The sequence below is a fragment of the Lepisma saccharinum genome, chromosome 9, assembly GCF_977018435.1.
Source record: "Lepisma saccharinum chromosome 9, izLepSacc3.1, whole genome shotgun sequence".
Lineage (NCBI taxonomy): Eukaryota > Metazoa > Arthropoda > Insecta > Zygentoma > Lepismatidae > Lepisma > Lepisma saccharinum.
Genome location: NC_139237.1, coordinates 74,636,481 through 74,663,190, shown reverse-complemented (window position 1 = coordinate 74,663,190; position 26,710 = coordinate 74,636,481). Strand labels below are relative to the sequence as shown.

Sequence of the window (26,710 nt, the reverse complement as noted above, 5' to 3'; positions counted from 1 at the left end):
GTGAACAACAGCTTATGGATATAATATTTAAAAGATGTAATGTTACTGGACAAATGTTATAGTCATATATCCAGTATCTATCTTGAAGAAATTTTCATGTTCAGACGGTATCTACGAATTCCTATTTCAGACTTATTGTAGTTACATAAAATGTGCGTAGTCATATTGTTTTTGGTGCGATAGTTTTGGGCTTCATTATCGAAAAGGAGAAAAGACCGATTATTTTTTTAAAATCCAGTTGAAACTGAAAAAAAATCAAAATTTGTAGTAGTCGATCCGCCATTTTGAAAATGGTAGATTCATCCGAATCAGGCTGATGTTTTCCTTGAAATTTCGTATTTTGACCATTTTGGGTGAAAGGTGTGTTGACCATAAGAGTTTTGGACAGAAATCAAAATTGACTGAACATGGTATTTTGAGAAGCGTATATATTGGAGATATTACGATTTTACAAATTTTATGAATATCGATGCGGAAAAGCTAGATGTTGCCTTGTTTAATCAACAATAACAGAATAAATGAGAAGGAAGAAAGCTGAGATAATATTATTTTCTTGTGGTGAACACAAGCTACGGTCCACTCTAATTAACTCTTGAAGATCCAAATCTCAAGAATGATCTGTTCAAGTTTCGTTTGAAAGCAGAAGCTGTATTGATTGACTTCTAACCCTGAGACATAAAAGTTATGGTAATTGTGAAAGCAAAACATCGAGCCTCATGGTTCCACGCCTTCCCATAAGCTGGCAAGCAGTTGTAATATCGCACTATATTAACCAACTCTGTTTTGCTCTCTCCTCAATTTAGCAAATGGGTCAAAGAAGAAAATATATCACTCACCACTCCTTCCTCTCCTGTAGTGCACCCACCAGGAGGCATATGTGGTTCCACTAGTTCCGCCTCCTTGTACACCAACATGGCCAGCTGGTAGGGGCAAAGCTTTAGAGCACACACTCCAGTGGCCACAACCTTTATCCAGTAAATTCTCTGCTCCTGGTCCGTCTCTAGCACGAAGTCGTAACGCTCTCCTGAAATATGAGAAGAGTATTTTACAGCTAACGCTTTGCATTAATGCTGCCGAAGTTTCATGCAAGACTCTTTCAATAGTTTAACTTATTATTGTTAAATAGTTTCCTTGAATCCTGTACGACTATGAAAATGATTTTGTATTCTGGTCCCAAGGTAGCACCACAAAAGCAAAACACTAAAAGAACACTCCCATATTTCAGAAATCAGCATTTGAAAGCTCATGTTACTCGTCATGATTGCTATCCTTGTAAGACTCAAGTACTCTAGAGGTATATTTGAGTAAAACAGATCAAACCTGGATCCGAACAATTCAGAAGTGGTCTCGTTGGGAATCGAACGTGGAAAATATACTTGAGAGACCTCATAAAGTTTTCTAATTTGGAAGCAACAATCAAAACCTGTACAAGATCCGCATATTTAAAATTAGCTTGACGTCATGTTTACGGGTCACCTTATAGTAGAAATATTGAAAGAAAGGTGGGGAGATAGAAAGAGAGGAACAATATTAAAGATAAAGAAATAGGACAAGAAATGAAAGGAGCAAGTGAGACGGAAGGAGAGAGATAAAGAGAAAGAATGAAGCTCGCATTTCAAAATAGATATATAAATTTATGAGAAGAGATAGGGAGGAATAATAGTAACTCGAGAAAGAGTAAAACAAAGAAACAAAGGTGGAAAGGCAGGGAGAGAAAATAAAGGAGAAAAATAGATACAAACAGGAAAAGAAAATATAGTGAGAGTAATATTCAACAAGAGAGTAATCAATATGCAACATATTGCACGGTGAGCCAATTGACCAATCTGGCCCTGCCTATGGACACACATGAAAATGCACTATTAAATACAGTTCATGAAAAGAAAACGCCACTCCCAGACATCCTGGGATGGTTAAAAGCCTTACGTTACCATTATTCGTTATTAGAGAGTCCACGGTGACAGGTTCAACAGGTTGGCCATCGGTTGCAATGATCGTCATCCGGTGGTTCTCGATCAGGAGCTGGTGGGGGCAGTCCAAGACCCCAGAATTAATATATCGAAAGCGATATCTCTTCCTTTGCTCCACGTAAAACTTATGGAACGGCGAATCGTTCGTTTTACCACAATCTGTACTGCTGACAACCTGCATGTAGATGGACATGCAAATAATAAAGAAGAACTAAATTAGTTGGATAAAGTCAAGTTTGTACGTATGTTCTCTATTGCTTTATCTAGCCTAGGAATGTGGTTGATTCATCGATTAGGTTTCGATGTACAGAACAATTCTTTATGTATATATTGGTCATCCTTGTCATCTTCAAAACTCCCTGGGAGGGTACGATTTTGCGCTTATTAAACGAAACTCACAGCAGTGTTACCCCACACTTGGTAATACAATTTTTTGAAACTAAATGCTTGATTTAGGAGGGACTGGGAAAGGGGGAAAGATTTTCGTCATTTTTTTACCACGTTAACTCCAGTATATTTAGCTGTAATATTCTTACCAGAAATAAATACTTCAAGATGCACAAACGCTGTTGGATTTGAGAGAAATCCAACGACACCACAATACGTTGTTGTTACTTGTTACTGTAGATAGTTACTTTGTTATTATATTCACACAAATATCCTAAGTGAAATTGTATTAATATGATCCAATAAGCAATCATAGTCTGCATTGCAATCACTGAAATATGCAAAACAGGCAGTAAAACAAGGGTACATTTTCTAAGTGGGAAACATATAAAAATCAACTTGTAGAGGAGAACAGGCACTGAAAGAAAGAAAGTAAGAAGGGAGGAGGCAGTAAATAAAATTAAAATGAAGGAAGAAGACGGGAACAGGCAGCAAAAGGAGGGAAAATAAGGTGAAAACAGAAAAGAAAAACTAAGAGGGAAACAGACAATAGAAAGAAATGAAAACTAAATAAACGCCCAAGGAAAGACAAACAATCCAAGCAGAGGAAAGATACACTAGAATAGAGAAATAAATAAAAAGAAGAACTATACCCTAGAAAGAGGAAAACGTGAATAGTGGAAAAATATGACCAGAAGAGTTCAGAAAGCGTCACTACTACAAGATAGAGAACAGTTAACAAAAATAGCAAATGGGAACGGGTGTCGTGTTATACTCACCAGATACTTCCCCCTTCCGTTGATGAGGAGGCTGTCAGGTAGGTCGACATAGTTCGGTAAGTGAGGTTCTGGATATATGCTCAGTGCGGTCTCGTGAAACCATTCCTGCACGAGGATGTAATGCTCTGGGAGATCCAGGTCGTACAGGTCCCCGGAGGGATCCTTGTCCTTTCTCTCTCTGACGATCAGGGCACCAGTGATGCCATCGAGGATCTGAAAGCCTGGCGGAAGGAAGACGTGCATTCTGGTGAGTGGCTCAATATTGCTTCAAGTCTTTTCTCCAGAAATATGAGAAGCCTACTGAGTTAATGCCTTTACACGGTACACTCATAATAGCAAGTAAAGTTGCACACGAATGCCAGAGTATGAAATTCACATAGTTTTCTTGTAGAGGACAGCACCATTTTGACAGCTTTATCTACGACAAAATAATTACAGGTTCGTTCATATTCCCTATGGCATGGTTTCTCTCACAACTATGATACAACTATTCAGTTATTGAAAGATCAATACATTCTCAACTGTATGTGAACCTCTTACATACCACAACACATTGATACTAATTTCAATGATAATAAAATTATTGTATTCCAACATATTTTGATTTAGCACCAAGATATTCTTTGATGTTTTAATACCTTAGTATCTAGAAACAGGAATCTCCATCACTATAAGCTCTGCCTTGTCATAATTATTTAAAACTTTACGTAACATAACTTGTAACGCGGTTAATAGTGAGGTGTGAAAATATGCTACGAGGTCAGTAGGCAACATGAGTTGGCAACGTTGTTAGTAGTGACTGGTATGACCTTGAAGAATGCGATAACGTCCCAGGAGAGCTGCACTGCTATTACAGTCAGTGGTGTGAGTCTTTATTGTGCAGTCGGTCGACAATGCCTTTTAAGCGAGCGCAGCGAATCGCTTTGTTAGAAGCATATTTTGAGTGTAAGACATACAGAGGTTGTGTGGAGAAATGGAGACGTCTATTCCCTGATGATCAGGTGCCAGGAAAAAGTGCAGTGTATGATCTTGTTCGCCGATTTCGTGAAACAGGCTCAGTGCATGATCGACAACGAAGTGGAAGACCCAAGGTCGTCACACACGAATTCCTAGAGAACGTGAGTCAGCGAATGGTGCAATCTCCAAGAAAATCTATACGACGTTTGTCACAAGAAGTTGGAGTATCATATGGATCCACACAGAAGGCACTGAAAGTAGCCAAGTTTCACCCATATCGTGTGAAAGTCGTCCAGGAGCTGAAAGCGTTAGATAAAGATAAGCGTATCAAGTACTGCCGGTGGTTCCGTGCTTTCACATGCAACAATGTGGCCATTCTCGATAAAACTTTTTTTTTACCGACGAAGCATGGTTTCATCTCAGTGGATACATCAACTCACAAAACACCCGAATGTGGGCAACTGTAAACCCACATGCCCTGCATGAAGTACCGCTACATTCTGCAAAGGTCGGTGTCTGGTGTGCCATTTCGCGACGAAGGATTGTTGGACCCCTGTTCTTTTAGGACACAGTGGATGGCGATGTGTACAGGGATTTGGTGCAACAATTCGTGGCTATGTTGGAAGAGGATGAGCGTGAATGTTGGTTCCAACAAGATGGGGCAACGTGCCATACTGCAAACGACACAATGGCTGTTGCGCGAGTTTTTCGGGAACCGCATCATCTCCAAAAATTTGTGGCCCCCTCGTTCCCCCGATCTCACGTCCCCCGATTTCTTTCTTTGGGGGTTCCTGAAAGAAAGAGTATATACACACAACCCTCGCACATTGGATGAACTCCGACAAGCAATTTCTGACACTATTGCTGCAATTAAAGCGGAAACATTGAGGAAGGTGTCGCGGAACATGTGTCAGCGTGTAGACATGTGTTTACAGGAACATGGTGGCCATTTTCAACACTTCCTATGAACTGGAAACCAAACACTACTTTGCAATGTCCATAGAGAGTGCAGCATAACCTCCATTGTGTGTTTATGTGATTATGTTCTGTGTGTGTTGCGTTATGTTTGTGTTTTGGAAACTTTTTCCTCATGCGCTTAAAGTTATATGTCATCTTGTTTGTGTTTTACCGACCGTTGCCATTACAGTATACCTCACTTTTGGTTTACATTTATTTTTCTGTGTACTACAAGGACTAAAGCATTTATATATGTATTCCTTTCGTTCCCATGTGTATTACTTTCTACACAATAAATTCTTAAAAAGTGAGTGCGGGGACTTTTCGATCGCACTGTAGAATATACTATTACTGGAACAGAAAAGTATGACCCCCCTCAGATTGGTTTGACTACACTTAAAACTATGTCAAGATTCTTATACAGGGTGTTTCTAAAGGTCGTTTACAACGCTTGGGAGGTGATTCCTCACACGAAAACAAGCAAAAAGTCTAAGTTCCATTTTTACGACTGAGGCTTCGTTTCCGAGATAGGAGCCTCGCAAAAGGTGACAAAGTGAACGTCACACCTGACTGGGACGAATACTATAACAGATAGAGAGGCGGTTCCAAGGGAATCATAAAGGAATCGTATGTGCTCAGTCCGGAAGTCACTATGAAAAGTTCACTGCACGCATGCGCAATGGAGTCCTCAAAGGAATTGGGGATTTCCAGCAAGAACAATACATGGAAAGGGTATGTAACGCAGCAAGAAGGACCGTGACAATGAGAAATGCGTTCAAGACAACACATCCCGACCTCAAACATCAAAACATGAGCACCGAACACAAAATCCGAAAAGTTGAGCACGGTTGCATACCCCATTTACACGCGAGGAATGAACGAATCATGTCATGTGACATACGAGAGACACATTACTCCACCAGGAGGAGGGAAAGAAAAACACAATATCAGATGATTGCGACAACGTGTATTTTTACACGCGACAACTACGTAATATCCCCCCCCCACACACACACAACAAACAACAAATGCTCGAAGGGTTGGTTCTCTCCGGCAGTCGTTCCAGTCGTGTTGCAGGTGCTGGGATATGATCAGCAGTTGTGTTCGTACGGTGATACGGCCAATTTGTGCAGTGGGCCAGTCTTAAACAAAAACAATACTTTGCAGTTCCAGCTCCCTATTACACAGATGGCTGCGTATACGACCCAGCAGCTAGCAGACATGCATCTCATGTATGGGGAGGCACGTGGTAATAGCCGTGAGGCAAGGCGTCTTATGGAGAACGCTTTCCACATAGACGTTTACCGTCTCACACCTTCTTTCAGGTAGTGGACAGTCGACTGCGTGAAACAGGGTCAGTGTTACCACCGCGGCAAGAAGTTGGAAGACCCCGAAGTGTACGCACACATCAGTTTGCAGAAGATGTGTTAACAGCGGTCGCAGAACATCCTGGCACCAGTACGCGAGTGCTCGCTCGGGCACGAAACACGTCTCATGTGAATTTGTGGCGAGTGTTGTCAGAGGAAGGAATGCACCCTTTTAAACTGCAGAAAGTACAAGAACGGTTACCTCGTGACTTTCGCCCTCGTATGGAGTTTTGCCAATGGTTGTTGCATCAGCTGGACACAAACCCTCACTTCGGGGTAAACGTATTGTGGACAGATGAAGCCATTTTCACCAGGATGGATGTCTTCAATAGTAGAAACAGTCATGTATGGGACTTTGACAACCCACATGCACTTTTTGTGGCCCATCACCAGCACAGGTTTTCAGTGAATGTGTGGTGCGGGATAGTACATGATCATTTAATTGGACCATACATTCTCTCTGTTCGCCTGAATGGTCGCACGTATCATGCATTTCTTAGTGAGGTTCTGCCTGAACTGTTGGAGACCGTACCTTTGGCACTGCGGCAAGAAATGTGGTACCAACACGATGGTGCACCAGCTCATTTCGATCGTAATGTACGACATTTCCTGCATGACGTGTTTCGCAATACGTTCATTGGTAGGGATGAGCCTGTGCCTTGGCCACCGAGGTCGCCAGATCTCAACCCTCTCGATTTTTTTCTTCTGGGGAGAAATGAAAACCCTCGTATACGACACACCTGTCACATCAGCTGAGGACCTCGTTGCTCGCATCAACGTCGCCGCCGCGACGGTAGCAGATACACCTGGCTTGTTTGCTCGTACTCGACAATCCTTGATTCGTCGCTGTCATCTCTGCGTAGAAGTAAACGGCAGACATTTTGAAAACCGTCTGTGATTATTGCCCTCGGCAAATACCAGTGAGAACACTTTTGTTATTGCTCCCCACCCCCTTTGTGTGGTGAAAGTGACATCTTCAGTTGGTGTACAGTGACACGGACTGTCTGTGCGTAAGATATTGTAGCATTTGTTGTTTGTTGTGTGTGTGTGGGGGGGGGGGGGATATTACGTAGTTGTCGCGTGTAAAAATACACGTTGTCGCAATCATCTGATATTGTGTTTTTCTTTCCCTCCTCCTGTCTCTCGTATGCCACATGACATGATTCGTTCATTCCTCGCGTGTAATTGGGGTATGCAACCGTGCTCAACTTTTCGGATTTTGTGTTCGGTGGTCATGTTTTGATGTTTGAGGTCGGGATGTGTTGTCTTGAACGCATTTCTCATTGTCACGGTCCTTCTTGCTGCGTTACATACCTTTTCCATGCATTGTTGTTGCTGGAAAACCCCAATTCCTTTGAGGACTCCATTGCGCATGCGTGCAGTGAACTTTTCATAGTGACTTCCGAACTGAGCACATACGATTCCTTTATGATTCCCTTGGAACCGCCTCTCTATCTGTGATAGTATTCGTCCCAGTTAGGTGTGACGTTCACTTTGTCACCTTTTGCGAGGCTCCTATCTCGGAAACGAAGCCTCAGTCGTAAAAATGGAACTTAGACTTTTTGCTTGTTTTCGTGTGAGGAATCACCTCCCAAGCGTTGTAAACGACCTTTAGAAACACCCTGTATAAGCTTATTGCCTACAGTGTGCTACTCTGTCGAATCCAAGAATTTAGTAAAATAGACCTCGGGGATTTCCCCTGAAAAGTATGACCCCCTCAGATTGATTTGGCTACACGTACAAAAGCTGCATCTGTCAGATTGTTGTCCATAGGATCGTAAAAAATATGGCCCTCTTAGCATTGTTTTGGCTACACTTAAAACTAAGCCCTGCATATGGCAGTTTTTTCATCATGGCATAACCATACAGGATGTTGGCACCCACATAAAGTATATAGTTCGATGGTCGCGCAGAATCATAATCGAGAACACACTTGTTGTTGGCTGTTGCATATCTTTGAGAACATTGTACCATGCCCCCTCGTATACAATGTTCGATGAAAAGATACATGTCCTGGTCCTGGATCAGATCCAATTCCGTTTTAGTCTTCAGAAACATGACAGACCATGCTAGGCCTGGAGCACTGTAAAAATGGACCGGGCCTAGCTCATAATTTTGCATCGATGATGTTCTAAATGCTTCAAGTACATCGGCTAGGAGCGTCACATAAAGTAACAAGTTTCTCTTACGATAATCACCAAGCTTCTGGCATTTTAAGTTGGTCCACATCAACTGGGCATGGCAATAATCATCATCACTAATTCCTGATGCTCTGAGTTTGCTGTAGAACTCTTGTTGCGGTGGCAGAGCACACTCGTCAAATTTGGAAAAATTGGTACCATAGTCGTATGGGTATACATCCTTACGCCTAATCAATTTTAGGTCCAAATTTGTAAACATGTCACATGTGATTTTGAATTGGGCATCAGATAATTGGCCAGCCAGAGTAGCCAAGCTAACCGACAGAAATCTGTATGAATCTAGAAATCTTAAGTGTATAGGCCCGCCATTAACATTGATTATCTTGCTAATAGCAATATATTTTTCGTCATTTTCTGCTAAAATATCTAAATCCTGCTTGTCAAACCCCTCGTATCTGATCAGATGATGAAAATCATAATTGGATGCCTCGTGACAAAATATCGGGACAAATGTTGGTCTCCGGATCTTAATATTACAGCTACTACACAGAGCCTTTTCATATTTGCCGCTTGTATGACAATGGTGATGCACCTTGTTATTTGTGTTCGAAAATTCAGAATTGCATACCGAGCATCTTCGTCCACGGTTGAAATCTTCGTTCTCATCCTCTGTTAAATGCAGCATAGGTGTTGATTTTAATAATATATCATAGGCTATGCGATGGCACTCATTTTCTATTTTACGTGCAAATTTTTTGATAGCATCTTGCCCCATGTATAAGTGTGCTTTACTAATAACACCATCCTGTACAACCACATAACAAAAACTAGAAGGTTCATGTAGCTGACACGGTGTACTTGAAGACTCTTCGGGATCTGGGCTGCAGAATGCAAGCGGTTTGAGATTTGATTCAAAATCAGATTATATATGCTGGGTGCCGAAACAAGGCTTCGATTTTTTTGAATTTGGCATTTTAGTTTGGTTTAGGCATAGCCATATGAACAGATTTATGGTTGCCACAGTATTTTAAATGTTCAAACAACTTGTTTTTAGCAGTTTTGATATTCTTTTCATAAATACCATTTACTATTTTTTGACCATCAAACACAGTCAAACATCTTCGACCCAACTTGTATATTGTATTGGATTTGCCTAGTTGTTTTCTGACTAAAGCCTGAATATTGCGTATCAGAGTGTAATGGTATGTACCGTCTCTATCAATTAAGAGCAGGTCGATCGGGACAGCAGAGTCATCATCAAGTTTGCTGATTCTAAGAGGTTCTATCAAGCAATCGCCACGATCAGCAGAAAACACATTAATAGATAATGGTCGGCCATTGCTATTTATGGCCTCTTTTTCAAATTTATCGATATTCTGGACAAACATTGGATATTCTAAGCCATCCATAGCATCATCAAAATCATGTTCATGCTGTTTATAATGACTTATTCGCTGTGGATTATTTAGAACTGGAAACAAAGCAGCCAAAATGCACCACAAGAAGCATTTCTGGTCGGTATTTTCTACGTTAACCACGGCTTTTTTGTTTTTGATATTGTCAGGTAAAGGCAGATATGTAGAACCTTGTGGAGGTCTGAATTCAGAAATATTAACATAGAGCCTGTGTGGAGATCCACGAAGACTCCATCCTGATTCTTTAGCAGCAAACTCAGAATGTTTGATAAGAAATTGGTCTATCAACCTGCTTAGTATTTCGTCTAAGTTTGTATTTGAGTATACAGGTACAGTTTTTGTTATGTGGGGCTGTGTAAATTTTGTACTGTTTGGTTTCTTATATTGAGTATACAATTTGAGGGATAGCTTATAAGAGCCGTTTTTTGCGTTTAGAATAGCCTGCACATCGAAATTTATACTATTCAAAAAATTCTTAATATCACATTTTGGCTCTGATACGAAACGGTAATCCCTTTGTTGACCATTGAAACTACTATCAATGGGTGCTTTGCATGGCTGCTTTGCTGGTCTAGTATTATCAGATGTAACAAGCTTTCTTTTTAGACCAGAAGAAGATGTAGATGGCTGTAGGGACGATGTAGATAGTTGTGCGGAAAAAGCGCCTATATGCCATGCTAAATTTTCTATGGCATTTTGCGCATATTTTAGTGGGCATTTTGCGTTTCTCAGGATCACAATTACGTTGGTGCTTAGCCCAATTAGGGCTAGATATATTCTTATCGCATTGATTATAATATTTCTGATTTGGCATTTTTGGTTTTGGTATTTATATATAATTTCTTGGGGCTCAAATCAAAAACTATATACTTAATACAAAATATCAGTTGGGTTCAGCAGTGTGCTTTGTATACTTGGTGTGTATACTTAGTCTGTTACTATTTTTGATTTTGGTATTTATGTAATTTCTTGGTGCTCAAATCAAAAACTATATACTAAATACAAAATATCAGTTGGCTTCAGAAGTGTGCTTTGTATACTTAGTGTGTATACTTAGTCTGTTACTATTTTTGGTTTTGGTATTTATATATAATTTTTTGGGGCTCAAATCAAAAACTATATACTTAATACAAAATATCAGTTGGGTTCAGCAGTGTGCTTTGTATACTTGGTGTGTATACTTAGTCTGTTACTATTTTTGGTTTTGGTATTTATGTAATTTCTTGGTGCTCAAATCAAAAACTATATACTAAATACAAAATATCAGTTGGGTTCAGCAGTGTGCTTTGTAAACTTAGTGTGTATACTTAGTCTGTTACTATTTTTGGTTTTGGTATTTATATATAATTTTTGGGGACTCAAATAAAAAAACTATATACTTAATAAAACTATATACTTTAAAAAACTGGAAAAACCTACAGGTGTCTGTCAAGTAAACCGGAAGTAAACCAAAAGTAGACCGGAAGTGGGTCGGAAGTGGACCGGGAGTGAACCGGAAGTGGACCAAAAGTGGACCGGAAGTAGACCGGAAGTAAATGTGTGTGGGTGTAGGTGTGAGTGGGTGTGGGTGTAGATGTAGCTAATAAGATTACATTTTACAGAGTATTACACTAAGGGCAATAAGCTCATATGAGCATCTTGGCTTAGTTTTAAGTATAGCCAAAACAAAGCCAAGAGGGCCATATTTTTTTACGATCCTATGGACAACAATCTGACAGATGCAGGTTTTGTACGTGTAGCCAAATCAATCTGAGGGATGTCATACTTTTCACGGGAAATCCCCTAGGGCTATATTACTAAATTCTTGGATTCGACAGAGTAGCACACTGTAGGCAATAAGCTTATATAAGAATCTTGACATAGTTTTAAGTGTAGACAAACCAATCTGAGGGGGGGTCATACTTTTGTGGCCCAGTAATAGTATATTCTATACTACTACCCGCCAGTGAAACTTTCAAGGATATTTATTTGTTTGCTACGACACAAATAAAACCGATTTTTTTGTAAGTTGTTTTACAGGCTGTTGGAGTTGAGGTACCCTTGTATGAATGTAGCCACGTTTCTCTCAGCACACTTTTTTCGTTTTCCTATTTTGTTTTCATAATCCAATTTTTGTCAATTTGTGGTATTTGTTACCAAAGACTAAAAATTAAGGTCTTTGAAAGGCAACAGTGAAATACCGGGAGGATGATTCCCCGCACAACCTAAAGATATATTGCCCACTTAACATGTAGTATCCCTGAACCACAACCTGACCTGTGCACTGAACAATCTTTTATTGTTTGTTCTGCAGTAATTTGGAACTCAACTGGAAAATTCACCTCGTAAATTACTCAGAGATCTTGAGAAAAGATCAGGAATTTCGAAACATTATGTTTACGTTGTAACAAAGGTGTTAAAATTAAAACAATACAAAATACAAGTATTACGACCCTCTGGTCCAATTGCCATACAAAAAGTTTGTTTTCACTTTATGCCCAGATAGTATAATTGGGACTAAAACTATGGTTTTAAGTATGATCCAACCTACTGTGCAATGTGCCTACACTGGAGAATATCCCAAGACCCTTTGATTACAAAGTGACGGATTTATCACAACAACATCGTTGGTGGCCACCCACCTAAATGAGGGTATTTATTAAACTATGTTCATGACAGAGTGTTAGAACCCAATCTTCTGCTGTTTTCTGTCCAGGTTTATTTTATCTCCTGGTGTGGGACAATGGACAAAATAACCGGTACTGAAACCTCAAGACGCCGGAAGTCATCAATTTCTAAAAGGTGCCCGTTGATATCGTATATGTGGATGACGAAGGATTTTCAGCATCTGTTCTATTGTGGGCGAGTTTTAAGGCAAGTTTCTTTAACTTAAAATTTGGTTTGCATTATAAACAGGTGTTTTCCATCGAACGTCTTGAAAATTTACGCCACACCCTCACGTCAGTAATGTATACAATTACATTTTGCACCACCTCAATGAACAAGAATTCTCACCAATCCTCTATGGATACCTCTACGTAGTTAAATCTGAGAAACATGTAGATAGAGCTAACCAGTGAATTCCCCACTGGAAGTCCTTACCTGTATTAGAATGCCAGAAGAAGGTGCCTGCATTTGGAGTGAAGGCGTATCTGAAGGCGGTTCCTTCGAGAATCTCGCACTGAGTCACCATCGGGGCCCCGTCCATGAACTGCGTCCCTCTCTGGAAGATGCCGTACCAGTGGATTGCCGTTGCAGCACCCAGCATCATGTTGTGGACGTCCACGATCACCGAGTCGCCTTTACAAACCTACGATAAATTGCAAACCCCTTCCGAAGACAATTTATTCGAGATCTGGAATCATGTGTCAGAATTCTGCAATCGTGATTGGTAATAATACGAAGCCCTCAAAGTTGTGATTCGAAAAAGTTTAACCTCATATCTTGTAAACAAGAGTCTAGTTGTTAGAAATTCGATTGAGTTATTAATTATAATACAACGAAGCGAAAAAAATCACAACAATATTTGTTGTCAATGGGAGACATCAACACCAGAGTCAATTCAATAGATCCAACATCTTCATTCAACTTTCTATCAATTAATAATATGGTATACAAAGCTCGTATAATAGCACAGACACATGTAGTCACAGCAGATATATACGCGTACTTCCAACGATTCTGTTTCGGCAACGAATAAACTGAAATATCTACTTGAAATTTCAATTTGGCCTGCCATGAGATTCCTTGTTTGAGTTTTTCTTATAATATTAATCACAGTATATCTGCTCTTGCATTTTGGTTATTTTATTTCGCTTTTCTACCACTTTTGGCTGATCGCGATGAGGATGAGGGATGATTCTGGTATGCCCTGACCTAGACTTCAACCAGAGAACTGCGATGGCGATATCGATAATAGACAAAGGCGGAGTATGTATGTCTGTTTTTGATGCAATCTCCTTGTTAAGTGATATATCACATGTGATTAATATTGACCTACATCAACAGTTAGAGTGTTGATTAGAGTTTAATTGTGCAGAATAATATATTCAGTGTGTTCATAAGTACCTTATTTTTATCCTTGTAATTCTATCAGAATTTGTAATATTGTAAGACCCTTGACATTCGTTGGTGAAGATGGAGTGATCAATCGTTTCGTTTTGAATTATCATTGTATGTAATGTCAAAACCAGGATTTGCATGCAAGTGAAATCATAGCCCTGATGACACTGAAAATTTAGATTTCCTTTCTGAATTGAACCTTGCCCTACTCATTCCATAACTCAGGGAACTTACAGACCTTCTATATTGCAACTTACTTGTATATCCGGCCCTGGCATCATCCTGTTGACGCTCTTGCAAGATTTCTCGAATCCATCTGCCGTTATGCACTGAGGAGCGTGGCAGTCTTCTTGTACGAAGGTACAGTTCCTGCAAGCGCTGAAAGCACGAAATACTCAATGTTACTAACTTTCCACCACGTGGATCAAATCAGGAAAACAACGAAAGAACGGTTGTGTGGCTGTATAGGACTTGTTTTACCTGATTAAACTCGCAGACGTCTCAGGAACAGCGACGGAAAGAAATGATATTTCAATACGATGTTGGTATAGCAACGATAGGGATTTTGAAAGATAGACGCGTGACGGAAAGAGATGCCTACAAGACTTTACAGTACAGACACACACTTAAACATAGCATATTCTGTACACGCACAAAAAAGCACATATATACATGCATAAAAAACACTGGTTCTCGTAGCATCGTATTATTATTGTGCTTTTCGGAGACTCGAGACCAGAAACTGAAGACGGAACTACAGAGAAGACGACATGAGTTTGTAAGTCGAAGGAAGAATAATGCGTTGAATGTACATTCCTATCACAATGAAGAAGGAGATGCTTCCCAACTTACGTCTTATTCATTCCCTTGCATTGTCGTCATGGACATTGTGATGAGATATACAGTATTATACTTATATGGATAGACAAACTTGAGCAAAATTTACGGCTTCCTACACAGAACATCATCCTTCCATACATTAAGTGATAACTATACCTCGGATTTTAGGTTTTTAGCCTATTTTTTCTTTTACAGGTATGTAAGAAATAATAAGTTACGTCAGCGTTTCGTTAAAGAACGCAACAACTAATGAAGTTTTATAGTAACTAAAAAAAAACTATTTTGCTTGTTGGAACCTACTATATTAGGGTTATACGCCTAAATCAAGCCTTTTTTTTAGGTTTTTATATATTTTTAAACGTTTTACAGGATTTTTATGTCACACAGAGGCATTTGCTTTGTTTGGTCATGAAAAAATTCAATGACGAACGTGTTTGAAACGTACTCTCTGTCGATTTCCCTTCTTCAAAGTCCAAGGTGATTTTTCAAAGCTTTAAACAAAGCAAAAATGTCTGGTGCCACTTTTACCTGTACAATCCAAAGTGGTGTGATCTGTGTCGTCTTGTTCACTTTCGCGTCACTTCGGTGCTTTGTAGCATTCACACCTTGCAAACTAACATTTCAGCATTGAAGTTTGCACCACTGACTATGTTTTTATTAAAAGATTATTATCAGCATATAAGATGATCCTGACAGACAAAATTGCGGAATTTGACTGTAGATAACATGGAAAAGATTCTTGCCTAACTATACGGCGAAGAGTGGATTTTAATAGCAAATTCCCAATGATAGGTTCTGAATTTGCCTTAGGGTTACGCAACACACATAACGTTATGCAAGATAGTGCGTATTTCAGGATATAGGTGTCCTATTTTCATTGCCGGTGACTATACCTAATCAGCATTTTTCAAAGTTTTTTGAACCTACTTCTAGATTCTTTGAACCTAACTTAAGATTTTTAGGACGTATTTTAGGATTTTTAGAACCTATTCTAGGAACCTAAAAGAACACTTTTTAGAACCTAAAAATCCGAAATCTAGTGATAAGACAGACGAGGAGTTCGTTCTACAATATTTACCTCTCCTGGGATTGGTGATCTCAGAAAAAGTTTTGTCCTTGCTATACACTAGAAGCATTCGCCGAGTACTTCTTATTGTTACATTCCGTCATTCATTAGTTAAATTCCGTATGTTGTTTAGTCCTCAAAGAAGGATTCGAAGCAGCCTTTCTGCGCCTAGCTGAACACAGTGTTCTGTTCACATGTGCAATTTTTTTTGGTAACTGCGATTCTTACCCAGTGTACGTTGAATAGTCCTCAATGTAGAACTTAAAGTAGCATTTCCTGGGACTTCCGGTGCAGTTCCTCTTGCATGCAGCCCCAGGGACGATTGGGATGTTTCTGCTGTGGCTATTGATACTGAGGCAATTCTTAGAACTCTTCTGCCCATAGACTGAGCATCCTCCTGTAAAAAAAGGACTAAAGTTACCTGAACGGAACATATTTAGAAAATTTGAAAAATTTGCAAATAGGCTTCCTTCCTTGCACTAAAATAGTTCGTTTTAGATGATATGATACAATTAATTAATAGTATATAAAGTTATTATAGCCCTGTCTAGTTCGTTGCACGTTTTGACTCTCTTTGCACTCTTGCGTCCAGGTGGTTACAAGTTGCAACACTGGGTCGTCTACTTCTTTTAACTGGTGTCACGTAGTGTACTTGGTGTCTGCATCATTTACACTACGTCCTGGAGCGGTGTACAGTGTGGTGTATGACCACGTCGTACATACTAGCCAATCATATGAACATCGAAAGCAGTAGACAGGCATTTGTTGAATCTTCTGAACTCAAGCATCTACTTGGTTGGAACATAATTTCCTTGCACCAGCCTGACACTGGGGTGCACCTGCATTATACCTGGTGTCACAAAGTGTAGCGAACTATACAACGCACGCTTTTAGAAGCGATATCGGGCGGGGCCACGCAGAGGGTGTGCGTGGCGATTAGCCAATGGTAGGAGTGCAACGTTGTACAGTTAGGAGACTGCGGCGCAGAAGTTAAAAGCCGTGTTTTGTATTTTTCTTGCGGCAAGAAGTTTTCATAAAACTCGCCACTTTAAGGTTCATCATAAGATGGGGAAAGACATTTTGAACCTGACTGTCCAAATCCTATGAATTTCCGTCGCCTACAGCCGGAGTTATCGTTCCTTGAAGAAACAAGGGAAACACCTTTCATTTCCTTCAGCCTGCTTTTTTCGTTGCCACCGTGTTGACGCAGCTGAGTTGTTGTGTCTAGGGAAAACTGTGGGTGTTAAATTCGTCTCGATATAAACAATGTCCCTTCATTGTTCCGGGCGTTCTCGAACATTGAAAGTCTGGGTCACTTTGAGTTCAGCGTTTTCGTAGCAAGGCTGTTGTAAAATTATTCGCTTATCGTTCACTCGTGGCACACGAAGAACAGTTTGTGAAAAGATTAAATACAGCCCTTTCGTGCGATAGTGTGTGTTCCTTGTGTTCTTTTTATTTTAAATAATGTCAGTCTCGAAACCTAGCACCACTAGCACAGGCGCCAAGGGTGCAAAATCTAATCATTAACCTCCAGGAGAGTGACTCGGAAATGAGTGAAATCAGTGACAAGGAGACCGAGGAAGACGACGAGAGCGGTGATTAATAAATAAATACCTTCAAGCTTCTTTCAGGTATGGGTTTCTCGTATATGCTACAGTGATATGATATTATAATCCTGTGTAGAAATATTCATTATATTATTTCATTGTACTCATATATACTGTGCATGCATTATCAAAATAATGGACACATCGCGAATCTTCTGTCCTTCCATTGCGCTAGCAGTTAGTTTGGCAACAGCGCAGTAGCACTGGCTGGGTATTGGCCGAACTCATGTTCCTTCTAAAAGCGTACGCCGTATAGACGGGGTTTCCAGATAGAGTAGTCAAATAGCCCTGGGTTTGATTCTCGGTGGAGCGGTTGCACAATGATTCACATCCCACTTTAAAGTGTATCTCCAGTATCGATTAGCCTATCTAAGCATAAGATGAAATTAAAACAAACTCTGTATATAATGACTCGATGTTTCTTATCAGTGCCCTCGAAATCTCAGAGAGGCTTTGAGTTCGTGTAACCGTTCGATTTTCTTCATGATGCATTTAATTAGTCAAGCAATGTGATAATTATTAACACATTTCCAAGTTGACAATAAATTTGATGTTTGATTCCCCACAAGAATTAATAAATCATATTAAAAAACTGCGCCTTACTTTCAGCCACTCCCACTTTTGTTGGTGCCCTACAGTTAGTTTTTGGAGTTTGAGCACGAATAGAATAGAATTCACAGGTAAAGAAAAAATAGAATAACGTAACATCAACTTATATAAATTTGTGATTTGTGATTGGACTTGCTTTATTTATCTTCGCTTTTTTGTGCCACTTTTGGCTAATTTGCGAAGATGGGGATGAATGATATGATTAAATTGATGAATGGACCCTCACAAATATCCATGCCCAGGTCAGGATTCGAACCCGGGACCCCTGGTATCGTAGCGCGATGTGATAACCACTCCGCTACAGGGGCCGGCAACGTATATAAATAAAGAAGAGGCTTACGTAGATATGGAAGTAGAGGTACATTAAAAATAATAATGTTTAGGTAATAGATATAAGAAATAAAATAGTTCTCAGAAAAATATTTGTGATATACATTTAAAATTAATTGTCCCTCTTACTTTCCTTTAGATGTCTTCTTCCGTTTTGGCTACTATGCAACTTGGTAATTCTAGAAAGTATGTTTTCAGTTTCGAACTACCAGTTTATGACTGCCCCACGCTCGAGTGTTCGCAATGGAATATCATCCATTCATTTATTCATACTTTATTGGTTTTAGCCGTATACCAGCTCTACACCAAGTGTCCTAAACATACGTCATGCATGTAACATGATACTGTTACATCAAATTACAAATTTTGAATATATATATATATATATATATATATATATATATATATATATATATATATATATATATATATATACAGTTTTCATATACATTATAGTATATCTACATCAATATCATGCAAAATCTAAAATTGATAATAAATACAATTGTTATATCTGGTGACTATATCAAGTTACATATTTTAAATATTTACAATTTTCATATGTCAATATTAATATCATGAAAAAATCTTAAAATGATAAATACAATTGTTACATATGGTGACGATATTAAAGAGGATAGAGATGTTGCGAGAGGTATTCCTTTGAGTGGTATAAAGCGGACATTGAAATATAACATGATGAGCATCTTCCTGATCTAGATTGCACTTACACATAGGTGAATTGACTAAATTAATTTTATATAAATGGTGATTTAAAAGTATGTGACCTGATCTCAATCTTAGTATTAAAACTAAAAACTTTCTGGGTATATTAAATGTATAAAACCACGGAGTCTTATTGTTTAAATTTAGTACATTTGTATATGAATGACCCGTATATGCCAATTTTTGTTTAACCCTTATCTATCAATCTTGTTGAATTTTGTTTTTAACTCTTGGTAACATATCTGTATATGATAATAATATATTCGTTGTGTGATCCATAATTCTTGCTTCTTTAGCATTTTTATCTGCCAGTTCATTATAATGGAACCCTGGATGTGCTGGTATATATGCAACATGAATTGTCCTTCCCTCTGTAGTTAACTTACCATATAATCGTATTATGTAAAGTACCAATGCTGATGCCTTATATAATTTTAATGTGACAATAACAGTAGACTCATTTGAGTAAAATATCAGTCCTGGCAGTTTCAGCCCAGAATAATCTGTTGAATTTTCACACATATCACTGCATTCGTAAGATAGACTAAAGGACATTTTAACATGGAGATAATGACTGTGTTAACTTAAGTTTCAATTTCACTTCGTATTTCACCTCACAATCCATGTTTGAGGTACCACAAACAAATTAGGTTATGCGCGCACTACTGGCCTGGAAGCGTATGCCGCTCGTTTTGCCTGTTCGAGCGTTATTCGCCGGAGGGAAGAAGCTCTTGATTCCGTACGCTATCTAGCGTCGTCTGTACGAACTATTTGGCGCTCGAGCGAAATGCTCTTCCTGCAGCAATCTAGTATGACAGTCTATTACAGCAATAATTGAGAAGACTCGGCCACTTGTTTTTATTATGATATGGTACAAACAGTTTTTGATCAGAATTTCAACTAAAAAAAATCTCAGTATTCGAGACGGGAATTCTACACACTATTTCTCCCTGAAAGTGATGATTTTCGCATTTTTTGGGAAGTGCCGATTCCAGGAAGTACCAGAGTCTTCCAATGCATAAAACTTTGAAAATTAATCACTTGTAACACAAAACTATTCACAATGTCTCCATTGTTCAGGATACAGAAAAAAACAGTTCTTGAAGTCAGGATTCGGAACAAAATTGTTTCCTCTTCCCTGTACCGACATTTTGGCACCCCGAATATAAATGCCACTTTTCATTTTATAAGAAAGATTTCATTCTGTCATCAATTTCAATTATGATTGCAATACTAGTAATAAAACAAATAAAACAAAACTGCTTTCCCCTGGGTGAATACACGCAGTACACCCTGTACGGCGTCCCGGGTTCGATAGTCAGTGGAGGCACGTAGTGATTCGAATCCAACTTTAAACTGTAGATATAGTCTCAATTAACATCTCGGTGCATTAAGCGAACTTAAACAAAGAAACAAACGTAATACACCTTGGACTGCATTTCGCAGACTAACGGGGCTCTGGCGTCTTGACTCACGACCAGCCAATTCTCTGCGTGTCTTTGTGTTGTGTCATATCCACTTGCGTTTGTGATTGTTCTTTCATCAGTTTCATCTTCATGTTATCTCAATTTATTTTCATCTTCGCGATTAGCCAAAACGACAGAATTGCGAAGTGAGATAGACCAACTCAATCAATAAAATCCCGAAAGATAATTCTATCTGCAGAACTGGATGCAAGGACCAGCTATAATTACATGAGCGAGTAAACACAATAAAGTAACCATGCCCTGGTTTAAGGCTGAATCTCATGGAACTGGATTTCCAGTAGGAATGCCATAGTTAGCTCTGGACTGGCTACCTGGCTGTAAATAATGGCTGCCCGGTTGGCTGCTTGACTGGTTTTGACGACTAAGCCCATGTTCTAATTGCGACTGGCTCTTTCTGCTAGATGCTGTGGTAACAGCAATCAGAGCGAAAGTTTAGGCATGTAAAGAATCTGTGAGTTTGGCGAGAAAAATGGGTTTTGTCTGTGCTTTCCGAGTGTTGGTTATTTTTATACGGTGCTCGATAAAAAAGTGACAAATGAGTTGCATTCGTGTTCATTATTATTTAGGAATTTATACAGGCACATTTAGATGTAAAATGCAACGGCACCTATTTTTGTGACTATTGCTATGGTTGTTAATAGTATAGGGAGTTCTAAGCAGGCTTGTTCTGATGGTGCAGCTGTTATCAATGAGATTTGTACACGACATATGCGATTAGCCGATAATGAAAATCTTTATTATTATCACTGTATTAGATTTTAACACATTTTGTTGAACAAAATATTTTATGTGAATAAATCCTGCGAATCGTATGTATTTGAATCAATCCTGTGAATCTCGTGTATGAATATATGAATACATACCCAAGTTCATTAATAGCATGTAGAGTACACCTTGACTACCAAATTTTATCTCGAGGCAATTTCTAGCACATGCTTAACTTTGGAAATTATAAGGAAAATAGCAACAGTGGCTATTCTCCTACAACATTCAACCTCATGTCCCTCGCCTGGACAATACCTTGTGGGAGCAAAAGTCTACCAACAAGTACAGCAACTAGTATCGAGTGAGGCGAAAACGAGCTAATGAGCAAGTACAATCAGATTATTTTCGGAACAGCTCCGGCTGACTGCGCGAGTCTAGCTAGTGAGCCTACCGACAGCGAGGAGCGTGAGGAAGAGGGTCAGCGATTGGTGCTGGGTTAGAATGACTTCAGTAGCTCGCTTGTTGATTGGCTGCCTCGGGAGTTGTGACTCGCTCCCAAGCTAAAAATGCACAATAGTCAGGGATATTATGGAAATAATCTTCCCCTACCACACAAGTACTATCGGATTAAAAATTATAGATACTGGAGCTTGTAGTCCAACTGTGTGCATGCAACACAGCACACAGCGATGTTCTTTGAACAGCGGAAACTGTGAGCGCTGCGAGTCAATGCTTGTGATGTTGCTACGTTCCGCGTACAGCTTTACTTCGCTGAATAAAAATCTGTATAAAACCAGTTTCGCAATGTGAATTGACATTGATAATGATTTTAAAAAACAGATGCAAAGAGCTTCAAAACAAGATCAATATTGTATTTGTAGGACTATCCAATACCAAGAAATAGTTGTTTGGCAAAATTGAAAATAACGTGTTTTTTTTTTCATAACGATCGGACAACCCGTTATTGATTTACAGAATTTCAAAGATAGCGAAAACTACTCGAGTATCTATAATTTTTAATCCGACAGTAGGCCAAGTCCAACTGGGAAATCCAGCAGGAAATCTAGCCTCGTGTGATTCAGGCATAAGACTCGAACCTAGAGACTGTCATAGAAATAGTGAGTCTAGCCATGTTAAGAAAGAAGTAGCCTAAATCTGCATTTAATGACAAATGCTAGCTGAAACAAATGTATTACTGGTTCTAGTAAAATAAATCACTAAATGTGTTAAGAAACTTACAAAAATATATGACTAATTAATTATAATACTATTTTACTCACTACAAAAGTACAAGAAAATGTACAGAAAGCCAGCAACAGTTGTGCAGTACATGTTGGCAACACTAAGTGATGCAATAGCTAAATATAAAAACAGGAATAATTCAGTTTTCTACGTCGACCAGCATATCACACTGCCTTTATCTATAACCGTCAGCTCCAATCGTTCATTACCCGTTAAAGGGAAAAGCAAAAACTGTAAAACAGTGTTCTAGAAAAAGCAGCGAAATTTGAGTGATGGGATCAGTGGCGTAACTAAAATGCTCTGCGCCCCCGCCGCAACTTTCAGTTTCCCTACTCTTTTAAAAAAACAACTATATTTTCCAAAATATTAATTGATGCCTACATTTATATTAGGTATATAAAAATATGAAAATACTATATCTCGCTCTATCTCAATCTTGTCATTGCACTTCTCAAGTAATTTTTGATAAAATTTAGCCTGGAAAACAACCTCTCAAGTAATGAAGGGCTCACAGGTAGGATCAAATACTGCATATAAACAGTGCATACGTCAGGAATTCTACTAGCCAGAATTTTGTTTCCTATCAAGAAGAATTCTTCAACTTCGCTGATGTTCGACATGTTTCATCTTTTGATTTCAGTTGACACTACATTCTGAAAACAATTTTTGTAGCTACAAGGAAAAGTTACATCTTCATATTTCTCTCAGAAATTAGTTGGAATTGTTGTAATTCCATTACAGCAACTATAATCCAGTCCCTGTAATAGAGTCCCGTAAAAATTTTAGTTATGATTTGTCTATCCAGTGGAACCTAGTAGAATACATATAGGAGAGTCAGAAAAACTTGGTAGACATCATCATATTCTGGACCGGGTGTTTTAGACGCCATTTTCCAAAATGGCCGACAGCGACAATATTTTGCTTTTATTTCCGCTCCTGAAACCGTTAAAGTCATAATTTTGGTGTCTAAATATATGTTTTGAAGGGTGAGGAATCGAATAAAACGATTCCCAAAGTTGTCTGATTGTTATTTATTTCAGAAAATCTGTTGTTTTTTCGAAAAATGTCGACTGGACTCCATTACAGGGACAAGAGTATAATTTTGGTTTCCTTTATTACACAATTAAACAAGAGACCTACTTAACTGTATGTTTAGGCTGATAGAGCTGTCAGAACTGATATAATTCAAAATTCTAATAATAGTTTCTGTTATTTACAGGTTAACTACCATTAATTAAAATGGATGAGAAAAGACGGATACCGGTAGGAACTAAATTGGCAGATGTTCAACAGGAAGAACAAAATATATTGTTTGATGTGCAGAAGTGCATTATTTGTAAGACTGTGGACAGTAACAAGACAGTTATCACAGCTAATGGTAGAAAAATAATACACGAAGCAGCCGACATAAGAGATGACATAGTGGCGAAAAGACTGAAAAGTGTGGCTGCTGAAGAAGTGTCCAGTGCTATAAAACGTATACTTTAAAAAATATATCTTGATTAAATAGTGGCCGAAAAGGATATAACAGTATGTGAAGAACCTGACAGCAATGAAAATGAAACTGCACAAACTTCAATGAAAACAAGGTCAACAATTTCGCCACGCGAGACTCCTTCGTCATTTGTACGCCCAACACACATCCGGTGTATTGTCTGTGGTCATCAAAGTCACAATGGTATGCGGGATAAGTTTCGTATAAGTGAATCTAAACGAGCAAAATATTTTTTATCTGCAGCAATCCATTTCCAAGATGACGTTTATACTCGTGTGGCAGATCTAGAATAGAGATATTCAAGTGTTTGGTGCAGACTTACTGTACCATAAGGCATGCTTAGAAGCATATTTAATGAAATATGAATATGCTATGAAAAATGTAAAAGAACAGAAAACCATTTCAGTCAAAGCTGAAGCATTTGAAAAAGGAAATGAAATTATTGGCCCTAAGTTGAAAGAAGGATATGGCTTCACACTAACGGAAATCCGTGATCTGATCAATGAATTGGCTGGTGAAGATAGAAATTAGAAACAATGAAGTTAAATTGAGACTGCAAAAACATTATGAGGAGGAGATAAGGTTCAGTTCTTCTGGTAGGAAAAACGAGTCCTTGGTGGTTTTTTCAGCAAATCTAGGGATGGATGAAACAGTCAAACGTATGCGGAAAGTACATAACATCAAATCTGCTGCAAAGGACATTAGAGAGGCTTTAAAGAAAGTTGACTTTGGACTTTCAGATAAATTCTGTGATTGTGAAGAACTGAAGAGGAAATGCAAGGCTACTGAAATTCCTGATGAAATGTTAACATTCTTGTCTGTGTTTTTAAATATTAACAAGGGCCTGCTGTTATGAACTACAAATGAAGACTATTCCAATTTAGATCAATCCGAACTTGATACACAAGACAATAATGAAGAAAATGAGGGTGAACATGGTGCAACCTTTAGTGAAAGGAATATATGTGTATCTTCAAACATAATGTTCCAAATACTGTATTACTCTCTTCATCACGGCAAGAAACAAACGCCTCTGCATCTCATGGTCGGTCATACCGTATATGATAAGTGCAAAAGTAGAGACTTAATTACCTAGATGAACAGAGCATTAGTGTCCGTGAGCTACAACGAAGTGTTACGTAAAAGACAGCTATTAGCAGCATATGCTATACAAGCAAGTGGAAATTGGAATTCACCTTTGCCAAGCCATTTTGATACTAACAGCTTCACTGATAATTTTGAACATCAAGATTGTACAAGTATATCTGGTACTCATGATGCGCATGACACAGTCAGTGCTCTTCATAATGAATTATCAGGAAACTTGAGTTCCAAGATGTTAATGTTTGTGAATGCAGTATTTGAATTTATGAACAGTAGAGGCAATCCATATGAAACATCCAGCCAGCCCAAACTTCATAATTTTATCAGTAAACAATGTGTATCTAGAGAGGATGCTATCCGCCTGATGAAAGTGAGAGAGCATAGAGAAGAGAGTTATGAACTATTCAGAAGTGAACATTTCATTATGAAAACTACAAAACTTTCTGGTGTCATCAGGAAGGTAAAACTCACAACAGTGATGGGTAAAACAGTAGTGCATACTCCGAAATCGAAGACAACACTTGCTTCCCAAAAGAATAATATTGCTGCAGCTGATAGAAGTATACACATAGCTAAAGCACGAGGAGAAACAATGGAATATATTTTGAAATATGATCTGCTGCCAGCTAATATGTTATTAGATGATAATGGCTACACAACCAAACCTGTAAATTATCTATTGTTGTCTGAACTGGAGAAAATACTAGATCCAACCGATTACTGTTTTCAAGAACGTAAAGTCATGAATACTGCTGTCGTAGTTGATTTTATGTCACAAGTTGGCCAACTCAGAACTAAGTGTATGGGAACTTTTAAAAGTATATTTGATAAAGTCTGGACTAATGCAACTCAGTACCACGGAAGTAAACGAGTGGATTTTGTATTTGCCTGCTACATCGAGCAGTCACTAAAAGAAGGTGAAAGAGAAAAACTGAGATCTGCTGATCCAATTGAAATTATGACAATCGAATGGGACACACTTATATTATTCCTATACAGATGGACAGATTCTGGTCTTCAAGTAAAAACAAACAGCTGGTTCAATTGTCCGCTGCTACCGGTTTTATTAAACATGCAAAAACGACTAACTTCACTACAGTGATAAGTGGAACCATCACAGGAGACAATGATACCCGAGATACCTTCATAGTTATGAACAAGGAACTTTGAACTTGCTCTGACCTTCAGACCTTTGTACAAGAAGCAGATTCCAGAATGATACTCCATATATTCCATGCTGTTCAGTCAGGCATAACATGCCTCATAGTATTATCTAATGACACTGATGTAGTTGTTCTCGTCCATCGATATCTATTTGAACTATTCACGAAAGGATTGGAAGAAATGTGAATTAAAATGGGAGTGGGTGACAAAGTGCGTTATGCGCCCCTACACGCGCTGGGGATAAAACAGGGAGCTACGCTTTGCAGCACTTTAATTAAGGCGCACATCGTTACAGGTAGTGATGTTACAAGCAAGATAGGA

General features: G+C 38.7%; 1 protein-coding gene across 1 annotated transcript in view; it reads right to left on the bottom strand.

Moving 5' to 3' along the window:
- The window catches only part of LOC145992482 (multicopper oxidase 3-like), a gene marked incomplete at its 3' end in the record, with an annotated part of 30,836 nt that extends 6,378 nt beyond the window's left edge, over positions 1-24,458 (bottom strand). The window contains exons 1-8 of the mRNA XM_083128864.1: positions 24,444-24,458; positions 21,836-21,944; positions 16,149-16,317; positions 14,272-14,392; positions 13,055-13,262; positions 3,137-3,357; positions 1,932-2,145; positions 837-1,024 (exon numbers count right to left, since the gene is read on the bottom strand). Coding sequence (XP_082984990.1) covers positions 837-1,024; positions 1,932-2,145; positions 3,137-3,357; positions 13,055-13,262; positions 14,272-14,392; positions 16,149-16,317; positions 21,836-21,944; positions 24,444-24,458 — 1,245 coding nt within the window. The remainder of the gene's footprint in view (positions 1-836; positions 1,025-1,931; positions 2,146-3,136; positions 3,358-13,054; positions 13,263-14,271; positions 14,393-16,148; positions 16,318-21,835; positions 21,945-24,443) is intronic.
- Positions 24,459-26,710: the final 2,252 nt, after the last annotated feature.